This window comes from Aricia agestis, chromosome 3, assembly GCF_905147365.1.
Source record: "Aricia agestis chromosome 3, ilAriAges1.1, whole genome shotgun sequence".
Classification (NCBI taxonomy): Eukaryota; Metazoa; Arthropoda; class Insecta; order Lepidoptera; family Lycaenidae; genus Aricia; species Aricia agestis.
Window position 1 is genome coordinate 22,733,673 of NC_056408.1, and position 21,919 is coordinate 22,755,591.

General features: G+C 38.7%; 2 protein-coding genes across 5 annotated transcripts in view; both read right to left on the reverse strand.

Annotated features, from left to right (window-relative positions):
* Window positions 1-143: 143 nt before the first annotated feature.
* Window positions 144-20,418, reverse strand: LOC121725682 (39S ribosomal protein L43, mitochondrial). 2 transcript variants are annotated; one of them, XM_042112738.1, is made up of 4 exons: window positions 20,405-20,418; window positions 1,244-1,405; window positions 744-850; window positions 144-558 (listed from the first exon to the last, which is right to left on the reverse strand). In XM_042112738.1, exons 2-4 carry the CDS (start codon window positions 1,378-1,380, stop codon window positions 248-250), a joined length of 555 nt encoding a protein of 184 aa, XP_041968672.1. In that variant the 5' UTR covers window positions 1,381-1,405; window positions 20,405-20,418; the 3' UTR covers window positions 144-247. The 2 variants fall into 2 exon arrangements, with proteins under 2 accessions (XP_041968672.1, XP_041968671.1); XM_042112737.1 differs by lacking the exon at window positions 20,405-20,418 and having other exon boundaries at window positions 1,244-1,435.
* LOC121725666 (nuclear matrix constituent protein 1a) overlaps window positions 1,921-21,919 on the reverse strand; it is a 29,229-nt gene continuing 9,230 nt past the window's right edge. Inside the window, exons 2-16 of one of the 3 annotated variants that reach the window (XM_042112698.1) lie at window positions 18,206-19,433; window positions 12,966-13,117; window positions 10,033-10,167; window positions 9,328-9,470; window positions 8,847-9,008; window positions 8,406-8,642; window positions 8,076-8,285; window positions 7,718-7,895; window positions 7,446-7,610; window positions 7,231-7,356; window positions 6,825-6,927; window positions 4,620-4,751; window positions 3,987-4,118; window positions 3,520-3,602; window positions 1,921-2,916 (exon numbers count right to left, since the gene is read on the reverse strand). In XM_042112698.1, coding sequence (XP_041968632.1) covers window positions 2,717-2,916; window positions 3,520-3,602; window positions 3,987-4,118; window positions 4,620-4,751; window positions 6,825-6,927; window positions 7,231-7,356; window positions 7,446-7,610; window positions 7,718-7,895; window positions 8,076-8,285; window positions 8,406-8,642; window positions 8,847-9,008; window positions 9,328-9,470; window positions 10,033-10,167; window positions 12,966-13,117; window positions 18,206-19,377 — 3,330 coding nt within the window. In that variant the 5' untranslated portion in view covers window positions 19,378-19,433 and the 3' untranslated portion in view covers window positions 1,921-2,716. Of the gene's footprint in view, window positions 2,935-3,519; window positions 3,603-3,986; window positions 4,119-4,619; window positions 4,752-5,667; window positions 5,824-6,824; window positions 6,928-7,230; window positions 7,357-7,445; window positions 7,611-7,717; window positions 7,896-8,075; window positions 8,286-8,405; window positions 8,643-8,846; window positions 9,009-9,327; window positions 9,471-10,032; window positions 10,168-12,965; window positions 13,118-18,205; window positions 19,434-21,919 lie in introns of those variants that run through there. The other 2 variants (XM_042112699.1, XM_042112701.1) reach the window with 2 other exon arrangements.

Here is a 21,919-nt window from a genome sequence, read left to right on the forward strand (position 1 = left end):
CGCGCGTTCGAAGCTGTAACAAACGTATGGACGAACGGCGCTGCTCAAGCGCGCGGACTTTAAAACGCAACTACTACCCCCATACATATTCGAACGCGCGGCGCTCCAACGGCGCTGCGAAACGCTCTACTATAAAACCAGCCTTAATAATTATTATTTTAATGACACTATTACAGCTAAACTATTATTTACAAACATTCATAACCACACTTTAATTATGAACTATATCTTGTCTAACAGTATTCTATTAATTTGTTTTGACTTCCTCTTCATTAATCTTCTGTTTTTCAAATAGTATTCTCAACTTTTCAGTGGCAGACATTGGAAGTCTGTCATTGGCTCCAAATTTAGGATTAGGTATTGTGGCAGTGTTCAGCTCAGGGTCTTTGAATGTGAAGGGAGTCCAGGGTCCCTGGACAGAGGGGTAGTCTGTATATTGGTACTTCCTCAGGCGTGCAGCCGAGACATCCCCTTGCTGCGTCCTCAACACCTCAATCCATTTTGTTATTTCTGAATGAGTTTTGTTATGCATGTTCATCCACACCCGGTCACCATTCACTACAAGTATAATATGTTTTCTATTAATTTTGCTACATTTTAATAGTTTAATAATAACATTGCAATATTATATCAATATCATTGCTACTATTAAATTTTATATCACTAGCAATGTGCAATTTTAAACTGAATAAGTGTATAAAAAAGATTAAATTCTCAACACTGATCTAATAGCATTTACTTACAATATTCACCAACAATAATTGGACTGCGGTGTCTTCTTGGCTTCAAGTACACAACTACACCAGGATTTTCTCTAGCAAATTCCACCAAGTCTTGTTCAATGAAGTCCCTACAATATTTTAAATATATTTATGATTAATTCATCATTAAATCATCATTATGGCTTTAGATCAGGGGTCACCAATTAGTTTCGCTCGGGGTCCATTTTCAGGAATGAAGTTGACCTTCGCGGTCCACACATTTTATAAAAAATATTTATTAAACAAAAGTAAGTAATTACGGAAATTACAAAGATATGATGTTTAAAGTGAAACAGGTGCAAGCTATTGATATTAAATCCTGAAGATGTTTACAGTAAGTCGAGACCGATATTTATTTTTAACGTAGTTCATCTTCGAAAATGCTCGGTCCGCACACAATGGGTCGGCGGTCCAGATGCGGACCGCGGTCTGCCATTTGGTGACCCCTGCTTTAGATTTTAAACTTTGTGTGTAATTCTTACCGTAAGCCTCGACTTCCTCCATGGCTTTTACAGAATTTGAGAACAACTCTTTGTAACTGACATACATATCGACCAACTCCATTTTGAAGAGGCGCTCGGACGAACGCCGATTTCATAAAAAGGTTTTTATTAGACATTTTTGAAATAAAAGGCAACTAATTTCTTCGAAATAATGTAAATAAATATTTTTAGGTTATCTGTCACATATGACACAAGCCAAATGTCAAGTTTGACGTCTGGTGCGTCTGCCTATCTGCTGCCCATAGAGTAGACTTTTTTTTAGGTAATAACGACAAGCTAAAACCTAAAAGTCTAAGTTTTCTGGTTTCGTTCTTTCTTTGCCTTTTTTTACGAAATCCTTATCAGAATTAAGATCTACTGATAAGGATTTCGCTTTGTATAAAATAAGATCCTGCAAAATAAATTGAGTGGCAAAATTTTTCTTATCGTTATCGATGATTGAATATTGAATCGACAAATCTTTTTAGATCTTTCAACTTTTAATTTTTTGTGATAGATGGCTCTACACTAAAAAATCTCCTTATTTATTAAACCTCTGTGGCTTAATACGGTCGCGGGTTCGAATCCCGCGGACGGAACAAAAAGTTTTCCTTATAATGTTATTATTAAAAATTAATGCTACTTAATTATTATGTTCATAAAATCAAAAACAACTATTGTTAATTAAGATTTTATTTTATAAAATTTAATATTTACATCACATTATTCTTACATCTATTCCTCTTATACAAAAAATATTGCACCTTATGTAAGTAAGTAGGTACTAGGTAAACTAACATTTTTTTTTCAGCAGTAGTAAGTGTAGAAACACTAGAAACTTGAAACACATTGTTTCAAGGTAGCGTTAATCAGAGTCGCTTGATATCATCATCAAAGTAAGTCAATGGCCTCATCCCACTAATTTGTTGTTATTTAGTATTACCCAAAATGTAAATTTAATAATTTGCCCCAACCAGCATCATTTTCAAATCAATTATATGCCCACGTATTTTAGAGTACATTTAGCTAAAATGCATTTTTCCTCACTACTATACAATGTCGACTAGCCTTGAATCTTGATAGTAATATTATTTGAGTTCCCTTACCTTAGACTACTTTTAGTACTAGACTTTTTACACAGTTAAATTTAGTATGAAATAGATACCAAACATTTTCGTTCTTAAATGTCCTTCTACTTCAAATATTTGAATATCAAAGAGCATTAAGTTTAACATATTATTATGGTATTCGTTACAAGAGCACGCAGTAGTTTATGGCATTATAACTTGTAAGATATAAAGTATAACATTTAGTAAAGATATAAATACTATAGTAAATACACATTCGACCTTCCAATATACAGTACTTACTTCCATTCAAATACAAAGACATTATTTTTAAGACAACAAAATTGCATTTTCTTCGTAAAACAAAAATTCCTCGCATCGTAATCGCGACGTGTTTAGCTACTCGCTATTTTCTATCGAACATGTCAATTTTGTCCTTTAGCTGTTTGATTTTGCCGGGAACTTGCACTGCGGGTAGTTCGATGCTCTGCGAGCGGCGGCGGCCATTTTGTGCGTCGTCGGCGGGGCGCTTGGCGTCGGGGGGCAGCGGCTCGAGCTGCGGCAGTGTCGGTCGGCGCTTCGTGTCGTGCGCACGTGAGCCCTCCCCTAAAATTTAACGTCTATCTGTAGGCAGAATGAGAAGCCGTCTGTTTAAGCGGGAAAATGTTAGGCGATAGTAAAGCTAGACGACGTATTTACATATCGGTTGACTGCAATAAGCTAAAGACACAGTGTACGGCTAAACACAAAACAAACGTTATTTTCGTGTGTAGCAGTTGAGGTGTTTGTTTAAATACTGTGTCAATATCAGGTACTAGGAAAAATGTCGAGTGTGTTTTTTCTATTGAATTTATTAAAATTTCATATTTCATTTTCTCAATTTTTCAGTACGCTCATGGTTTTTAAACTGTCTCTATATCCCTTCACTTTTGTAAAGGTTCCTTCTCAAATCTCAGGTCTTGTGTGTTATGAATAAAATAGCGGTAGTGTGCTTTGTGCAAGCATCAAGAAGAAAAAAGAGAAAAGGACAAATCCAAACGAAACAAATCTTAGTATTTAACTATTAAGCTAGTAATAAAAAGCAGACACCAAAATTACCAAGGTCTGCAAAACGGCCTCCCCAAAATGGTTATTTTATTATGGTTCTTGGATCAGCTAACGTGGTATACTCCTTAACATCTAGAGTAAAATAACATTTAAATACTTTACCTTTTCTTCTAGAGGCATTCATCTCATCAGTGACCAGCTGCTCGCATCCGTCGGCGCGTGTCCGAGCTCCCAAATTTTGGCACCTATAAAATGGGGGTAGTTTGTATTCTTTTGCAGTGTCCTTTTTGAATATATAGGTTAATTAACCTGAGCTAATGTCTATTTTCCAAGAGGTCTTACATTGTGCGTCTGTATAATAACGTTTGTAAAAAAGGCAATTACTAGAAGAAGTAATCTTCAAAATATTATGTCTTCAGTCTTTATCATCCAATTCATTCTCGGCGTCTACAAGTTACAACTATAATTTAGTAACTATATTCCATCAACTCTCAAAGAGCCTATATTCATCTTTGACTGTACTTGACTTATGTATCTGAAGGAAGTTGTAAAAACGGATAGCTGATCGTTTTGTAAGGGAATAACTTTATCGTTTACGATTTCAAGGTGTTCCCTGCTGGTATACGGACCCCTGCTCCACCAGCAGCTTGGTGAGCCTGGCGACCTCGGCCCGCAGCAGCGCGATCTCCCTGTCTCGCTTGCGGATCTCCTGCTCCGCCGCGCTCTCCCGCGCCGACAGCTTCGTGCGCATGTCGTCGAAACTGAAAGTTATAGTAACATGTGTAGGACCTAAGTTCAGTAGTGGACGGCGATGCGTTGATGAAGATGATGTGTAACAAGGTAGTGTAACAGAATGAGATATAATATAGAACTCCTTGCGCCAGCCTTGGGTAATGTTGATCGTCGTTATCCGTCTTATTCTTCGTATTTAGTAAAGGGAAAGCAGAAATGGGGATGTTAATCAAACTAGCGCGTGCGAGCCTAAGTGTGATGTCTCTACCAACTTCATGATTTTTTTTCTTTTCTCTAGTTTATCTGCTATCGGCTTTCACTAGCCATTATCAGATTGTGTGTTCATTGCTAGTCACTTCATAATGATACTTTTTTTAGCAGTATATTATGTAGTTACGTTTGCAATTTTTTATATTGCATAGAAATGTTTAATGTAGAGTGAGGATTTCCATGAGCCATTGCAGGTATTATCAATAAAAATTTTAAACTTAAATCGAGAAACTTAAATAAAAAATTTGTTTAAAACTTACAGTTTCCTCAGACACGCGCACTTTCTCTGCAAATGCTCGATCTGTTCCTTCAGCCCCTTCTCCAGCTTCCTCATCTTCTCCGCGTCTTCTCCCGCCTTCTCTCTCAACTTTCTCTCCCTCTCCAAAGCCTCTCTATTCATTAGTTAGTTAAGGGAAAAACTCGTTAATATTTTGTAAAGTGTATTTGTTCTGTAATATGGCAAAGTATTTTTCTAACAGCTGTTGTTCAATTTATTTAATGTTTGACTGAGTAATTTAGTAACATCAAAACTAATTTCAAATATATTTAATCGTTTTACCAGATTGAAATAAAAATACTTGTTCAATTAATTTTTTTATTATAAGAAACAAATGATACATGGTTTATGCATACCTAAAATATGAGGTGGCACACAGAACTTTTTTAAAATGTTGTGAAGTGAATTTTGAACTTCAGCCATATGAATTTTATTTATTTATAAAACAATTTTGGTCCTTTAATTTAAAACATTAACAAAAGAAAATGATATGAATGAATTTAATGTTTCAGATGATTTTTTGATTCTCATATAAAAGTATAAAAACTTGGAATAATGACTAGATAAAATAATTTTATATTTAGCACAAATATAATATAAAGCATTAAAATGGTCCTGGGCAGTTACATTTCAATATATATTATAATTGCATACGTTAACAAAGCTTATCAAAGCCACATCACGCAAAACAATAATTCAGAATTTAAAAATGTTGGTCCTTCGATTTCAAATAAAAGTCTCTCCATACTGGCAAGAGGAATTGCATTTTAAAATATTATAATTATTTGGTATTCAAGTGTTATATTTTTGTTAGGATAAAAACATGCAAAATCAGTTATTTTCTTGCTCCTTGCTCCATATAAAGCGGTAGATATAATAATATTATCTATTTGGCATACAAAAATACTGTTATGTCATTCAGAAATTATTTCTATAATACTCAAAGTTATACAAAACATCAAGTTTAAAGTTATTACTTATTCTAATTATTCGGAGCACAAATCTACGGAGACCACTACTATGTGGCCCTCTTGTTAATAATTTTAAGTGACTAGACTTTATATCTTCTATATATCTTGATATAGAAGTAGAGTGCGAGTGAGAGGAGGAACGTCCCGAGAGCAAGACGGAGCGAGCCCGTGAGTGCACACGCGCAGCTCGCCGCCAGCACGCCGACGCAGCTGCAGCTGTCGACAAGCGACCATCGGTGATTCCCCGCGTCAGGGTTGCCAAGGGCAAATATATCAAGTGTGATATAAAGTGCATTTTTGCGTTGTTTTGTGCAAAACATAAATATTTTCGTAAATATTAAGTTTTTCTGCTATCGGTTGTACCGATGCCTACATATTATTAATGCCTTGTTTAACAGTACCGTCTGTGTTATTAACGCTGTTAGCAAAATTTACAGCACACATAATTTAAATTAGGTATAAATTGTTTTATCATAATATCGTTCGTTTTTTGTATTGAAATGTAAATACTGCCTTTTGGACTTTTATGCATAATTTACCGCATATTTTTTTAAATCGTTACAATTTAATTAATGATATACGGTTATTATTTGGCACGATTTTTGACATTGTTTGAAATTATGAAACTGAGTTTTATTATGATAATATTATGTGTTATGTCGTCAGAATAATTTGTTACGATGTTCGCATTGTGATAAAATGTTGATGAATGTGTTAGAAATATTCTAGGTACGTTTAGGAATTGCTTAAGATTATTTTAATCGACGGCATAATAATTACTAATTAAGACCATATTCCTAAACGCATTGCAGTTAAATTTCCCATTAGTAACTAGTAGTTGGACAAATTAGACATGCGACGGTAGCCAAATCGGTCCAAAAGACAATATTTTAGTGTACATAAATATATCTGTAAAATTTACATAAATAAACCTATACTTAGGGACAAATTTTGCTACCAAATATGTGTTAGAATGACAAGGCATTAATGATAAATTGATTTCCATGAAATTGGTTTTTGAATATTGGTAAAGCAACTAGCAACTAAGAGAGAGAATTCTTGTCGATAGTCTAAATCAAATTCATTAAGTATTTAAGAGAAGCTCTTTCCAGGGTAACAAATTTCATGGAATTTCACGAACATGCGATAAAAATCATCTACGTAGATACTATAGTGACTATGATATTGTGGCATGCAAAATAAATATAAAATCTTACCTTAGCTCCTGCTCAGTGACTGCTAAGGTTCGGCCGACCGCAGCCGTCTCCATCTTCAGTCGATCCAAGTCCGAGCCACCCAGCTTCAACTGGGATTTTAGCTCTGGAAGAAAATTATAAATTTGATTAAAACTATACGATATGTCATGACTACATCCACAGTCCACACGTTATTCGAAGATGTAAGCAATTAAACGTTTTCCGTGATTTAATACATGCACACATTTGTCAAAACTTGTCTAGTTATTTCGGGACTTTATTTAATGTAAACAAACTAGACAATTTTTTCTCTTTTAAAGTTTACCGAACGTTTGCAATTTCATATATTTTTTAACTATTACTTAGCAGTGTTCAATTTTTTTACGGCTACTGCATAATGCGTTTGATGTTAAGTGGAAAACTTTACCTTCAATCTCGACCAGCAAGTCCTTCTCTCTCTTGGACCTCTCCTCTTGTCCCTCCTGCTGACACTCCGTCTTCATCCGCTCTAGACAATGCTCTTTGTCTGCCATGAACTGCTCCCATTGCTCCTCTGAAAGAAAAAGAATAATATAAAGCTCCTCTCTCATATCCATCTTTATGGAGATTTATAAAATGAACGACATCAATTTTTATCATTACCCATTTCAATTCTATGTTTTTCCTTAAGTTTACTGATTTGATCATTTTTCTCAGCTATGAGGTTTCTTTTCGTAACTTCCAACAGTTTTCGGGCTTCTTCGGCAGCATTTTTTGTTTCTTCTTCTAGCACGCGGAACTTTTCTGCCCACTCTTCTGTTATTCTTTCTGGAATGTTTATTATGATATGGTTTGAATAGGCTATTAAAACAAAATTTTAAGCTCAATTTCCATGGTGATTTGTATTACAAATAAATATTTAAATCTTATTTTACCTTTTTCTTTTTCGTATCTTTCTGTCAACGCCTCTATGTTATTAGCGTAGTTGATGTCGGCCTTGTCCAGTAGATGCCTCAGCTGGAGAATATCCCAGTCCGCTTTACTGTTGGCTTCTGCTATTGATTTCTCAAACTGTGATTCTTTTGAAGCTAATACTTCTTTGAGGTTTTCAAACTGAAAGGTGCAAACATTAAAAAAAAAAACTTTAATTAAAATATGTAAAAGAGAATAGAGATTCTATTATGGATATTCTATTATGGCAGTTATAAATACTATTTTTGCTATGTAATTAGTTTCAATTTGCATAGTACACACGTAAATAAGTATCCACTTGTGATACAATTGTAAACATACCCTCGTTGATAGCTCCCTAAGTTTCCGCTCAGCGTTTTTACTGTCCCGCTCGTGTTCGGCTCGCAGCTGCGCTAATGCGGTTCGCGTGCGCTCGGCCTGCGCTCGTTCCATCGCCGCCCGCGCGCTCGCCGCGCTAGCGAGCGCCTCCGTGTGCTCGGCGCGCAGGGCTGCCACCTTCGCATCGTGCTGGTTTTCTAGCCTCTGTAACGCCTAAAGAAAAAAAAGAGTTTCTTTTTATCAACATCGACAATTTAAAGAAGACATATTTTAAGCCAGATTACTGTGATATGTAAGAAACTATCAAGACGTGACGTTATAGCATCCACCAACCTGTAAATGCTGTTCCTCCTTGCTTTTCCTCAGCTGTGCTTCTCTCTCGAGAAGGTCTTTGAGTCTGTGTACTTCCAATTTGAGAGTCTCTTCTCTAGTTTCAATCTGCTGCAGCTGCAGTGTGAGAGATTGAACTGATCTCTGCTGCTCGGTCGCCAGCCCCCGTAGCTGCTGGAGCTCGGCCACGTGGGACGGGTTGGCAGGAGCATCCTTCAGTTTTTCCACTGATTCTGTGAGCTGGAATATAGATATTAGCTTCGTTGAAAGATAATTAGATACTACTAAATGTACCCTTTAATAGAAAAAGTACAAATTGCAACGATTCACGTGCAACTTAACTTGGTCAAAAGTTGCACGTGAAACTCATAACATGATATACAATTATAGTATAGTAATTTTAATACACCTATCAATCTAAAGTTAATATAATCCAGGTATTACCTCTCTGTTGTGTTTCTCGGCGTCTCTCGCGCGTTTCTCGAGCTCGCGCATCTTCCACTCGCAGTCGGCGAGCATGCGCTCGGCGCGCGCGGACGCCTGCGAGCGCGCCGCCTCGTGTGCCGCGCGCCATTTGTTAGTGTTCGCCTCCGCCGCTTCTAGCGCCTGTCGTAATGTTTAATTAATAATTTCATTACTTGTTCTAGATTATTTCAAATAAGCTGCTTTCAATACAATATTACCAATATCATTTATACTATGTTTCCTCCCTCCCAAATGATCTGGGTTAGAGCTCATTCTAGGTTAAATATCATGTTGTCTCTTTCGTTTCGTGTAATATACGAATACCTTTTAATACACGGTTAGCAATATCCTACATTTGCACAAGCGCGGCTTAGCGCTTAAAACATCATAATATGGCAAATTTGGTTCATTGTTTATTTAATACTCGTATGTTTATACTTACGAGTATTAAGATTCTTACCTCCTTAGCTTTCTGTTCCTGTACAAGTTTTTCTTGCAGCAACTGCTGTTTCTCCTTTATCAGCGCCTCTGTCCTGGATTCCAGCTCGGCCCGATGCGTGTTCGAGTCCTCGAGTTCTGCCCGCAACTCACGTATTGTTTCATCTGGAAACAGTAACATTTAGGTTTAACTTTTATACCAAAACATATGCAATTTACTTTTTAAATGCTTTGCTTGTCACGTCGGCAGCAGCCGAGGTATCCATAAAGTTAATATACCTAGCGGAATAGAGAAACAAAGGCCTGAGCAAGAGAGATATGTCATTATCAGTAACAATGCGTGGTAAAAAGAGACGTGTGATACATGACAGCAGCACTCTTTTTTTGACGTCCAGTCGGCACGTGCCGCACGTTGACAATTTAATCTCATAGAATTCATGTTCAATCATGCTTGTGTAAGTGTATATCTACACATATTTTTCACACAGATGAAAACCAATTTCGGTTTCGTTGACAGCTCGAGATTGTTGCTCTATTCCGCTAGGTATATTAACTTTATGGAGGTATCAGATATTAGACGTAATAATACTTTTCCCTGCAAAAAAAAAAAACACCGACAGATTTTAGGGACATTCACCGATGCCTTTCCCTATGATCTATCACTTTGTCTATATCTCCGTAGAAAGGCTATAAAATTCTTAGGTGGCTGGTGTTACCCAGCTCTCACCATTTCGCCTCTGCAGCTCGTCGGCGAGGTCGGCGGAGCAGTTCTTGGCGGCGTTGAGCTCGTCCTCCAGCGCCCGCGCGCGCTGCCGCACCAGCTCCGACTCCTTGTACGCCGCTGCCAGCTCGCATTTTATCTCTGGAGACATACCAAACCTTTGTAATGTAATTTAAATATATTAATAGTTTCATATAACAATTTGTTTTGATAATTTCAAATCTTTCCTTCTTATATTTGATTAATCAGGAAATCAATATTATGTATAACCCAATCGCTCCCCTCCTTACACAAATTATACAAGAACGGCTAATCTTTGTCTGGCACTTTGGAAAGGTACACAAAGTTAGCGGTGCGGATCAAGAATAAGATATATTATGATGCATGAATATCTTTATTCGTTGGTAGTTGTATCTGAGTTCGACATGCTACTAATTACTATAGAATGATACTTCAAGGACAATGGTTTAACCGTTAACGTGCTATTACTGTAAATATTATTATTCCAATGATAATTATAATAATTATGTCGGTTTGGTGCGAGTAATTAGCACAACGCTGACAATGAGCTGGCTGGTGGCCAGAGCCCAGAGCACGCAGACAATAGACCCGACGTCCGCGTCAGCCGTCAGTGAAACAAGTGGGTTGATAACAAGCGCTATACTTTCAGAGAAACAAAGTACAGACGTTCGTAGTATATAGGGGGTTTTGGGGGCGATAAATCGATCTAGCTAGGAATCATTTATAGAAAATGTCATTTTCATCGGATACCGAGCAAAGCTCGGTCAAACAGCTAGTAATAGTTTATAATCTATATGATTGATCCCCCTGGCAAGTTGTGATCTCGAGGCGATGCAAAACATTGTAAAATTGGATTCAAAAGCATTTGAGAGTTCTACAAATATTTTTATATTGTATTCGTAGTTACTTTACGTAGGTACAGTAGATTTATTTCTTTCCAGTCGTTAACTAAAATATTTATGTGACGTTTTGACCTGCTCTAGAAACTCTCCAGCCTCAGCCACTGGTAGATATGTCTGTCCTCCAGAAATCGTTTCATTTACTAACTTTTAGCGGTAATTAAATATTAATTTATATTTTATACGTTAATGAGCGACTATGTTGCGATGCTTACGCCAAGATATTAATTGAAACGTCACTGGGAACACGTGCCGTAAATAAAAATGACGCGCAGACGCAGCAGCAGTCAGTACCCATCCATCATGTCCGCGGATTAATAATTTCCTCGTTCCTACGATTTCTTCATCTGGACGGCGGCCAGCTGGAAGGATGACCTTCTCGGTTTCTTGACTCTGTTTACTTTGTGCTCTGTGCTCGTAGAAAGCGACATGTTGTACAAGGCGTTGGCGCCATGTCAACGCGACACGCGTAATATCAAGGCGGTTAGTGTGATTGTTGGCGTGTTGGGTTTCGACTTTCGCGGCAACAGAAAAAAAAAACAGCAGCTTCCACGATTTGTTGCGATAATTTACACTTCCTATTAAAGGGGGGTATGCTCAATGTTATTTTTCGATTTATTTTAACTTTTTTGGGACTATTATTTTTCATCAATTAGGTACCTATACAGGCTATACTTACAAATACGTCGTACATTTTTTAGTTTTAAAAATGTTCGTAATTAGTCTATACTCTCTAACAAGAGTTTTGAGGACTGTCTAACTGCTAACATAACCAAGTGGTACTAGTTTAGTGGATAGTGGGGTGCTATATTTTAATCGAATACAATAAAAATACACAGAATCCTAAAAACGTCACAAGTGTTTTGCGGAAAACATGAAATATACATCGAAAACAGCTGCGCAGAAGTTGCGTGTTGTTTGCAAAAACACTCAAAACACTTTTTCAGCGTCTCATAAGAATTCACGTAGGATTAATTAATGAATTGTGATTATTTTTTCGAATATAATGGTTTAAATTTAACTGAAAAAAAATTTACTTAAATCTATGAATAGAGAATATTACATCAGTATGTATAAATATTTAATTACTGGTGTAATGTAGAGTGACGCGGTTCACCCACGATGTTCCTGTTGTTATAGGATGTACCAAATACACGAATCACGCTTTTGCTGCACATAAAATTGAGATTAATCGCAAATAATTCGATCAAGAGAGCAAGCATTTAAAAAATTGGGCAAAAATAAACAAAGATGTTACATCTCTCTCTCGTCAAAGATCGCGTCAAAAATGTTTGGGTCAGATTCTTTTTCAAAAGTGCATTTTCCAATTTCGAACCAATTAGAAAATGCAGTTTTGAACCGGACCGAATCGTGAACTGTGCTGATTTTATGAAAGCGAGACAGCACTAAAGCGACACTACGCGGCAGCGACGCGACACTTTACGTTCCATACGTATTTCCATACAACAATTGATGTTTGTAAAACATTCCACTTTAAGGAGTTCTTATTTCAAAAGATATACTTAAATTAAAACTAAAGACATAGCTTATTTATTGGATGTATGCAGGGCCCGATCTAGGAGGCGGGGGCGAGCCGGGCATTGGCCTTCCTATCCCCCAACCTGTGTTTCCTATCTTCCAACTTAGCCATTGCCCGGAGCGGCTAACCTAAGGTTGGGTTGCACCAACTAACTTTAACTATAACTGTAACTTTAACTATAACTACAGTGCAAAAGTCAAATCTTTGGTTAAAGTTAAATATGGCGTCCTTACCTCCGCTCATACGTGAATTTCTCCGGTTAAAGTTAAGGTTAAAGTTAAAGCTAAAGGACGCCATATTTAACTATAAAAATAACTTTAACTTTAACCACGCCTCTGGTGCAACTCAACCTAAGTAGCTAGATCGGGCCCTGGATGTATATATTATGTATCTAGGGTTCGATCATTCTGCCTATCAAAGTCAACCTCATTGACGTATGTTAGCGCTAATCTTATGAGTCAAAGTCATGGTGTACTAACGTTCAATCTCCTGGTCCTTGGCCTCGATGTCCTTTCTGCAGGCGGCGATGAGGTCCCTGGCCCTCTCCGCCTCATCACACCGCGTCTCCGCGAGCTCCGTCAGCGCCGCCACCTGGCTGTGGAACTTGCTCTCCTGGGAGACCAGCGTCTTCCTGGAATTGGCCAAGAGATGTGGTTAGATGTTGAAGTCTATACCTATCTGATAAAAAATGTACTGAATATTTTATTATTATTATAAGTAAAACAATAGTTCCCTGGTTGTAGTTTTTGAACAGACAAGGTTGTTTATTAATTCAAATACAATTAAGAAATAGGTATATTATAATGACACATTAACTCGGTTTTCGTTGAAAATAAAATATTTTTACAGAGTGGAATTTTTTCGCTATATATCTGTGTTGTGTAGTGTACGTCGGTTGTACGGACAAACATAATACTTAATATAGAAAAGCTTTTGGGTTCGTTAATTTCTCATAAGAAAATGTAGAGCCAACAAAATATGATTTAAACATTAATCCAACTTTTTTGATTTGATGAAATTTTATTTCCTGATACTTGCTGTAAAACAAGAGGGTTCGCGTTATATTTAACTGATCAATAAGTGCGAAATGACGTAATAAAAGTTTTCAGTGCGTACGTGTGACGTCATCGTATGCAAGATGACGTCACAACGGTTTTCAGTGCGTGCGTACTGCGCGTGACGTCAGCATCGGTATTGGCCGGCTTTGTGTCGTCATCGTGTTGCTTTGTTTCCTCGTTGCGTTTTATTTTGGGAACAAAACACCAGAAAAATATCAGCTGTTCTGTGCAGTTGGAAAAATACAAAGTTTGTTAAAATCTTCAAACACTGTAAGTTTGAGTTAAAACTTTACACCGCGCAATAATACTGCTATGATTATAGCAAACTAATAACTAGCAATGATATTCGTATGATGTTAGCAAAAGAAAGTAGAAGAAAATAGTGCCGGAAAAATATTTGATAACTATAATATAATACTCAATTACACATTCTTTGCGAAAGACGAAAGATGGTGGCCCCTTTTTCATCGTTTCAGAGAATTGTGCGTCAAAAGCAAGACATTATGTTACTCTCGGAAGCGCATAATAGATTTACCAGAAAAGTTGGTGTAGACTGTAGGATTATTAATTGAGATAGGATTTGTGGTTTAACACGTTCAGACTGGGGAGTACCACCGGTGGAGCACGGAGTACTCGCTGACAGGGCGGGGTGTACCACCGGTGGCCACATCACACCTGACTTTTAATGTACTAAGAAATTCGTGCCGCCTTGAAAGAGAGTATTGTAATGACCGTTCCCGCCCTGTAACATCGACAAAGTTTCATAGTGTAGCTCAGGAGATGGATATTATATCGGGAAGTAAAAAAAAACAGGATTGAAAAATTGTACCTACTTATTAGAAACAAAATATGACAAAATCACTATAAATGGTAGGAAATGCAAAATATTTCTGCTGGATCACATTAAGAAAATGTTTAACTAAATCAAATATTAAAAAAATTATAAATACATTGATGGTACCAGACGAAAATTATTTTTGATGAGTCACATGCAGAGCAAAAAGTATTCACGCGTTTTGATTTTTTTCTAGCCATAGCCGCAGATTCGGTTATTGTAATACGGTCGTAACAAGGCCCATCTCTTTCGGGTATTTCTAAGCATTCCTTCGGTTTTCTCTAATTTATGTTTTGACTTCCGTTGAACAATCGGCTCACCTTCCTCTGCTGCGTCATTGGGTTGATTATCAGTGCTAGTCATCTCTTTTATAATTGGTTACCAGAATTCTAAAATACTTCTTTCTTTCCTTTTCCAAATTTCTGGTGAATAACCCAAGCACTTACTAACATTGTGCCACAAACAATCTCGGTGATAAGTTTGCGATACCACTTTAGGGTTTTTCTAAGGCTGGTATAGTACGAAGCCATCTGATCTGATCCATATCCACGCGTGATGAGTGATGAGACAAAACAATTGACCTATTATAGGATTATTAGCTCGTTAGAAAGAGAGAGAATGCTTAATTCGTGCATAATCGTTGGCCGTGTCCACCGGTGGCGCACCCCGCCCAGCAGGTCTTTCGGTTTATGGGGCGGTGATTGTACCACCGGTGGCCATATGAAGATTTTCCCCGTTTGAATACTATGTACCAGTTCAGGAGGTCCCGGTCTGAACGTGTTAAGGGACTTTGAGATCGTAGACTTGGTACGTATTAGTGGAAGAGCCTGGTTCTTCTTCAGAGAGAAGTTCTAGCCTATAAAATAGGTAGAGATATTGTTGGCGGTCTTCAAAATGTACCTAAGAACTGGTAAGTAATTCGTGCGCATCGCAATGTAATTTTTAGTATGAGTTTTGTCGTAGTTTTTTTTAAATATAAAATAAGGGGGCAAACGAGCAAACGGGTCACCTGATGGAAAGCAACTACCGTTGCCCATGGACACTCGCAACATCAGAAGAGCTGCAGGAGCGTTGTCGGCCTTTTAAGAGGGAATACGCTCTTTTCTTGAAGGTTTGCAGGTCGTATAGGTCCGGAAATACTGCTGGTGACAGTTTGTTCCAGAGTTATGCAGTGCGCGGCAGAAAGTTACGCGAGAAACGCATGGTGGAAGACTGCCACTCATCAGGGTGATGAGGATGGTATATTTTTCGCATAGGAAGATGGCGAAAAGTTGCAGGTGGTATGATTCCGAACAATTCCTCAGAGCACTCCCGTGATACAACCGATACAAGAAGCAGAGTGAAGCTACATCTCGGCGTAATTCCAAGGGGTCCAAGCTGTTTGAAACACTATGGCAGTCAACATTTCGAGCGGCCCTTCGTTGGATACGATCCAGAGGGAGCAGTTAGTATTTTGGTGCCCCTGCTCAGAGATGAGAACAATATTCCATATGAGGCCGAACCTGCGCCTTGTAGAGTTGTAGGCGTTGGTCCGGACTGAAGTACTGTCTCGCTCTGTTAAGAACACCAAGCTTGTTCGAGGCTAACTTGGAGACCTTATAGAGTCTAGATGATATCGGAACTGAACTTCTCTCGATATTTTCGATGCGATGCGAATTTGCAGTTTTGTGTGGAGCTCCCACACAAAACTGCTAAGTAAAGCCGATACAAATGGAGCTTCTTATTTTTTATTTGCTAGTAACCTTATACTACTGCTATTCATTATATTCAATCGCGGTTTAAAACTTTGTAGCCGATGTAACAAACTTGTAAATGTAAATACACGATGTTCAGTTTCCAATGTTTTATGTAACAGTTTTTGGAGCGTATCAGCTGTTAGTGGTCGCTGACAACCGTAAAGCTGGTATTACCATAATCTGGTGCGTACTGGTGCGTGTCGCAGCCGGCTACCGCAACCCGCAACCACAGCACCACCATACACGGACAACCGGAATAACCGCTGGTGTAACAAGTGACGCAATCGAAGTGATGAGTTATGTTAACATTTGTAGTTGATTAACTTTTGTTCACAAAAACGTTGTCAGTTAAGTAATAGACATTGTGGCGATTTTTTCGAATGTGCAGTACCTACTTTGTCATTTGCATTTTTGCGGAAGAATTAAAGGTACAAATCACGAAAGCTGACATAATTTTAATTTAATAAATCTTGTGGTTTACACTTTACCACCTACTGCTTGGTACTGCTAATATATATTCTGTGCTACTGCTAACAAGTAACATCAGCCCTCTGTAAATAAGCACGCAAAGGTGAGCACCTAGCGCATTAAAAATTAAAAATCACCATGGTGTATTATTATTGCAGCTATGCATTAATAGACATACTACGTGAACAGTACGTAGTATGTTTGCTTGTCTCATGAGCGGCTTCTCTAATGTATCAGAGGCTTTTGTAAAGGTATAAGACCATGACCAAAGATTGAATTCAAGTGTCTCTACATCTGTATAATAAAAACGTGGATCTTATCGTATGGGTGGTACATACAATATTATGTTATCCAAGTCGTTATATCGTACAATCAGCTATCAGCTTTTCTAAACAACAGACTCTACAATATTATCTAACAACCCGCTAATCGCTCCATTTAGAATGCGTTTTTTTTGTTTTTGGCGGGAGTTCACCTGAGTGAGTCACAGTTTGTAAATTATTGCCAATCCACCTGCTACCGACTGACGGATGACGATCCATCACTAATTAGTCTCCGCAAAAATCCACGGATACATCCCTTTGTGTAAGAATGTTAAATACAGCGTCAAAATTTTAAGGATGACGATGATTTGGCTTTGATGAGGACTGTCGACCTAAAATTCTAATTACTAAACCTAATTATTGTTCTTAGAAATAGATTTCTAGTTAGTAGTTAGTTTGAAATATCCCCCATTGTGTAAGAAGGTTAAATACTACGTCAAAGTTTTGAGGATCCAGCCTTTGAAGATGGTCGACCTAAAATTCTAATTACTAAGCCTGACTGACGTTCCTAGCATCGCAGTTGGTCAGTAATATTGGGTTGTGATTTTTTAAACAATCGTTTTATCGTTTGTTTAGAAAACCTACCAGAATTCTGGAGCATTGTCTGAGTCTGAATATTATTCGTGTTAAGGATGTTGGTGTTCAATGTTGTTTATTTTATTTATTGTTATCATTTTGATAATGACGACCTCTGTGGCTCAGTTGGTGGCGCGTTGGTAGCGCAAGCCGGGGATCGCGGGTTCGAATCCTGCCGACGGAACAAAAAGTTTTCAATGTTCCTGGGTCTTGGATGTGTCTTAAATATTATATGTATGATATAATAAAAATCTTAAATATATGTCATAATATAAAAGTATTAAATATATTTCCGTTGTCTGGTACCCGTAACACTTAAGTCCTTCAGGTACTTAGCACGGGGCCAGACTGACGTGGTGTGAAGCGTCCATAGAATATTTTTATTATAATGCATCATAATTTTCAAAAAATGTTCCAATCTTTCCATCTTTATTTTGATTCTCCTCACGCAAAACTTAAAGATGATTACGAAATAATTTGTTGCGGATACATTCTTTGATATCAAACGCATCAAGTGGCAGTCAGTCATAAATTATGATCCCCAGAATTCGAACGCTACTAGATATTTACGTATGTAGTTCAAGCGGTTTATTTAAACACAGACGAATGCATTTGATTTTGATAGCATTACTCTATGGCACTACTATAGCAATTTTAAACCGCAATAATATTATGACTGTAACTTGCAATTTCCTTATTGACAAAAGCTAATCGTATACTCACAAATCATCATTGTCCTCCTCCTCGTCGGTGACCTCGGAGCCACTCTCCTCCTCGATCTCCTCGATCTCCACCTCCTCGTCCTCACTGTCACACTCCACCATACTCTTAACGTCACTGGTCTCGTCCCCGGACTCGTTCCGCTCGCACTCGATGAACCCACTGTCACTGTTGTCACTGGTGATCCTCCTCAAGTCGTCCACGCACTCCACCTTGACGATCGGCTCGCCGACGTCGATGATGGTCGTGTTGTCCTTGACGACGAAGCCGCCCAGCAGCTCGTCGTTGTCGGGCCCGTCGTCGAGGTACTCCGCCTCCTCCGACGTGAGCGACTCGAACGACGAGTCGTCGCCGTCGTCGGTCTGCTCCTCGCCGTCGTCGAACACGATCCTCTTCCGGAACGTGACGCGCTTCTTGCCGTTGTCGGAGCGGTCGTCGTCGGAGCAGCCCTCGTTGTCGGAGCGCGGCGGCTTCAGGTTGGACTTCCTCGGCTCCTCCATCATCTCATCGTGGAGCTTGATCTTCTGCAGCTCCCTCTCGACCTCATCCTTGAACTCGTCCCGCACGCTCTCGTATATGGGCTCGTTTCTCTCCGGTCTCTTGCTGTTGTCGGCGCCCATTTGATTCACATGGAGTCGGTCTATCTCGCAGTCGATGGTCCGCGCGATCTCGCGCAGCAGCGCCTCGGCATGCTTCTTCTCGTCGCGGGGCGGGTCGTCGCCGACGTACACGAGCGACACGTGCTGTTGTTTGGGCTCGGGCTTGGCGTACTTCTGCAACACGAGCGCCTTGATGCAGTCCGCGGGATCACTGGGCGGTTCGGCCGCCTGTATATTTTCGGCGGGCGCGGGCGTAGGCGGCGCGCGCTCGTCGGATTCTTCGACTCGGGCCGTCTCTTTCTGTTGCTTGCCTTTGCGTCTGTTTCTTTTTCTTTTCCCCATGATGCTAAAGAGGGCGCTCACTCCCGTATTTTTTTGCGCGTAATCTGTCTCCGGTATCAGCAGGTTAATCACATCCTTGCGAAGAGTCCCGGTCCTCTCGTTCGTTACGTCATTGTCGTTTCGCGGCGCACGCGACTCGACTGACATTGGCCGGCCGTCGCTCGGGAGTTTCCGGCCGGCCTCGGGCGTTCCCGGCTCGGCCTTCCCGCCTTTTCTTTTAAAAAAGTTGAACATAGCTGTCGCGGGCGACGCGTCAGGTGAGCGAGTCCAGCGAGTGATTTAAAAATAATCTTGAAACAAAAGAGTATTTTTTGTAATGCCACTTTTATAAACCATTAACGATGTTTACACGAGTTGTCACTCATTTACCCGTTTACTCATCTTCCTCCCTATTCATCATAATAAATGAATTCCTACCAAATAGAAGATACAATATTCATACATAATATATTCTATATAATATATTTCCTTTACAACTCCACAATCTAATGGGGAGGTCTGCGATGCAACGTGCCTGTTAATGTTTGTCCTGCTTTTTCTTTCAATATTTCTACAAGAAGACAGGTCATGCAGTTATTTCACGGGAAAATCATGGTTTAAACTTCAACACTCATCGTTCGTAGTATAAAGTATTTAGTGCAGATTTGGCTCGAGTTCAAAACATCCTGATCGTTTGTATACAGCTCTACACGGCTAACTAAACAAATACTTTTATTGCGCTCACATAAAACAATAAATTCTATTGGTTTCATCTACTTTATATCATATTTTAAAATTTTAAAATGATCCATAAATTTTTTACTTAAAATTATGCTGCAGTGATAAGTTTTTGTGAAAAAGCGAACTTAAAGAAGTTATTTACGTTTGCCTATTTGAAAAAATCCAATTAATGACTGCCGTAGATCTTACTAAAATACTGTACCGTTTTCTACTAACTTTATTGAGATCTATGAAGATGAATGAAGATAAATTAAGAAATTAAAATAAGAAATAGAGGGTAGAGACAGCTACCCACACACCGTCAAATCAAAAATATGTTTTTATTATTCGTAGATAAAATGAAATGAAAAAGGCAGTGCACTGAAAGTTAGTTGTGCGAAGTCAAGGGTAAGGTGCAGCTGGTAGACTTGACCGAGTCAGTCCCGGTATTAATAACTCCAGCGCATCCGTTTTACAACTTAACTAGTGTTGGTGAAGCGTCGATGGGCTACGCGGTCTTATATCATTCCATGTCAATACCCATACATTTTTGTAATCTAACTTCTAAATATTTTATGATGACAGATCATTGTTTGAGGGTTAATCGAAAAGTTTAAGAAGGAAAAAGGCCTGCTCAATGCTCATTGCTCATGTTGGGCCAAGGCTGTAGTAGCAAGGGTATAGTGGATATTGGATAACCATGATTACGCTGCTGTCTCCAGTATGAACAATTCACAATTGATCACGGTCAATTAAAATCAAATATGCTCTACGTTCCTGATCGCCCGATTTGTCTATTATGGGCAATAATGTAGAGTCGCATGAGATACGTCGTTGGAGAGTAAAAATTTCAAGTCTTTTCATTGTAGACTGCAGAGTACTATAATGTCATCTCATCGCATCGCATACAATAAATAAATCTCAATAAGCTGGCCCTTTAGACAAGACGTTTTTTATCGCTTCTTTATAGAATAGCCAATAAAACTGTACGAAATTTTCAAAAGCGTTCGATTGAATAAAGCCGGAATTGGACTCATGTTATGTCAATTGTTTCAGATGTTTTTTGCTATAGTGTTACTGAGTCATTGTTGGTTAAAGGCCTAATTTAACTTCAGTTTCACTTTCCTTGAAGCCGGTCCCAATATTTTCTCTTTTAACCCACGTCAGCGATAGTGCTATGGCTGACATCATCATCAATAAATCCATCGACACTTTCCGATATACGCATCAGATTTTTTCCCCCTGCCAAGTCGGGTGTTCTATTTTTTACCTGTCATACGCTTCACGCATTACACGTGACCAATATCAAATATAATTGCGCAATTTAAGGAGTGTGTGACTATTTTCGGATGGATATAGATCACGATCATGAATAACCAAACATACGTAAACAAATAACAACACACTTCTCTACCTATTTAGTTTTCTGGATACTTTTGACGTTGCCTTTTTTTTTAAATAAACTCAATGTATTCAAAGGCTCACAGAAAATCGGAGTGAAACAGCGCTTGCGCTGTGTTTCGCCGAGTGAGTGAGTTTACCGGAGGCCCAATCCCCTACCCTTTTCCCTTCCCTACCCTATTCTATTTCCTTCCCTACCCTTCTCTATTCCTTCCCCTACCCTCCCCTATTACTATTCCCTCTTAAAAGGCCGACAACGCACCTGCAGCTCTTCTGATGCTGGGCGACGAAAGTTGCTTTCCATCAGGTGACCCGATTGGTCGTTTGCCCCCTTATTTCATAAAAAAAAAACCTATGTACTATCAGAGAAGTTGATTCCTAGGCAGATGGCGGACCTACGTAATTTGGTCGGGTTAAGTCAATTAACTCATCCGACCGATCACATATTCTAAAATTGAATTGACATAAGCCACTTAATGTGGTCGACATGACGTAGGTCCGTCAACTGCCTAGGAATCAATTTCCTCGATGGTCCCTACGATGAAAAATTTGTGATACTTAGGGCCTGTTTCACCACTTCCTGATAAGGCTATCCACCAATTAGCTTGACAGATCAAGTATGGAGAATCTGTAAAAAAAGTTGTAAATAACCTATTAGGCACTTTATCAGAAAGTG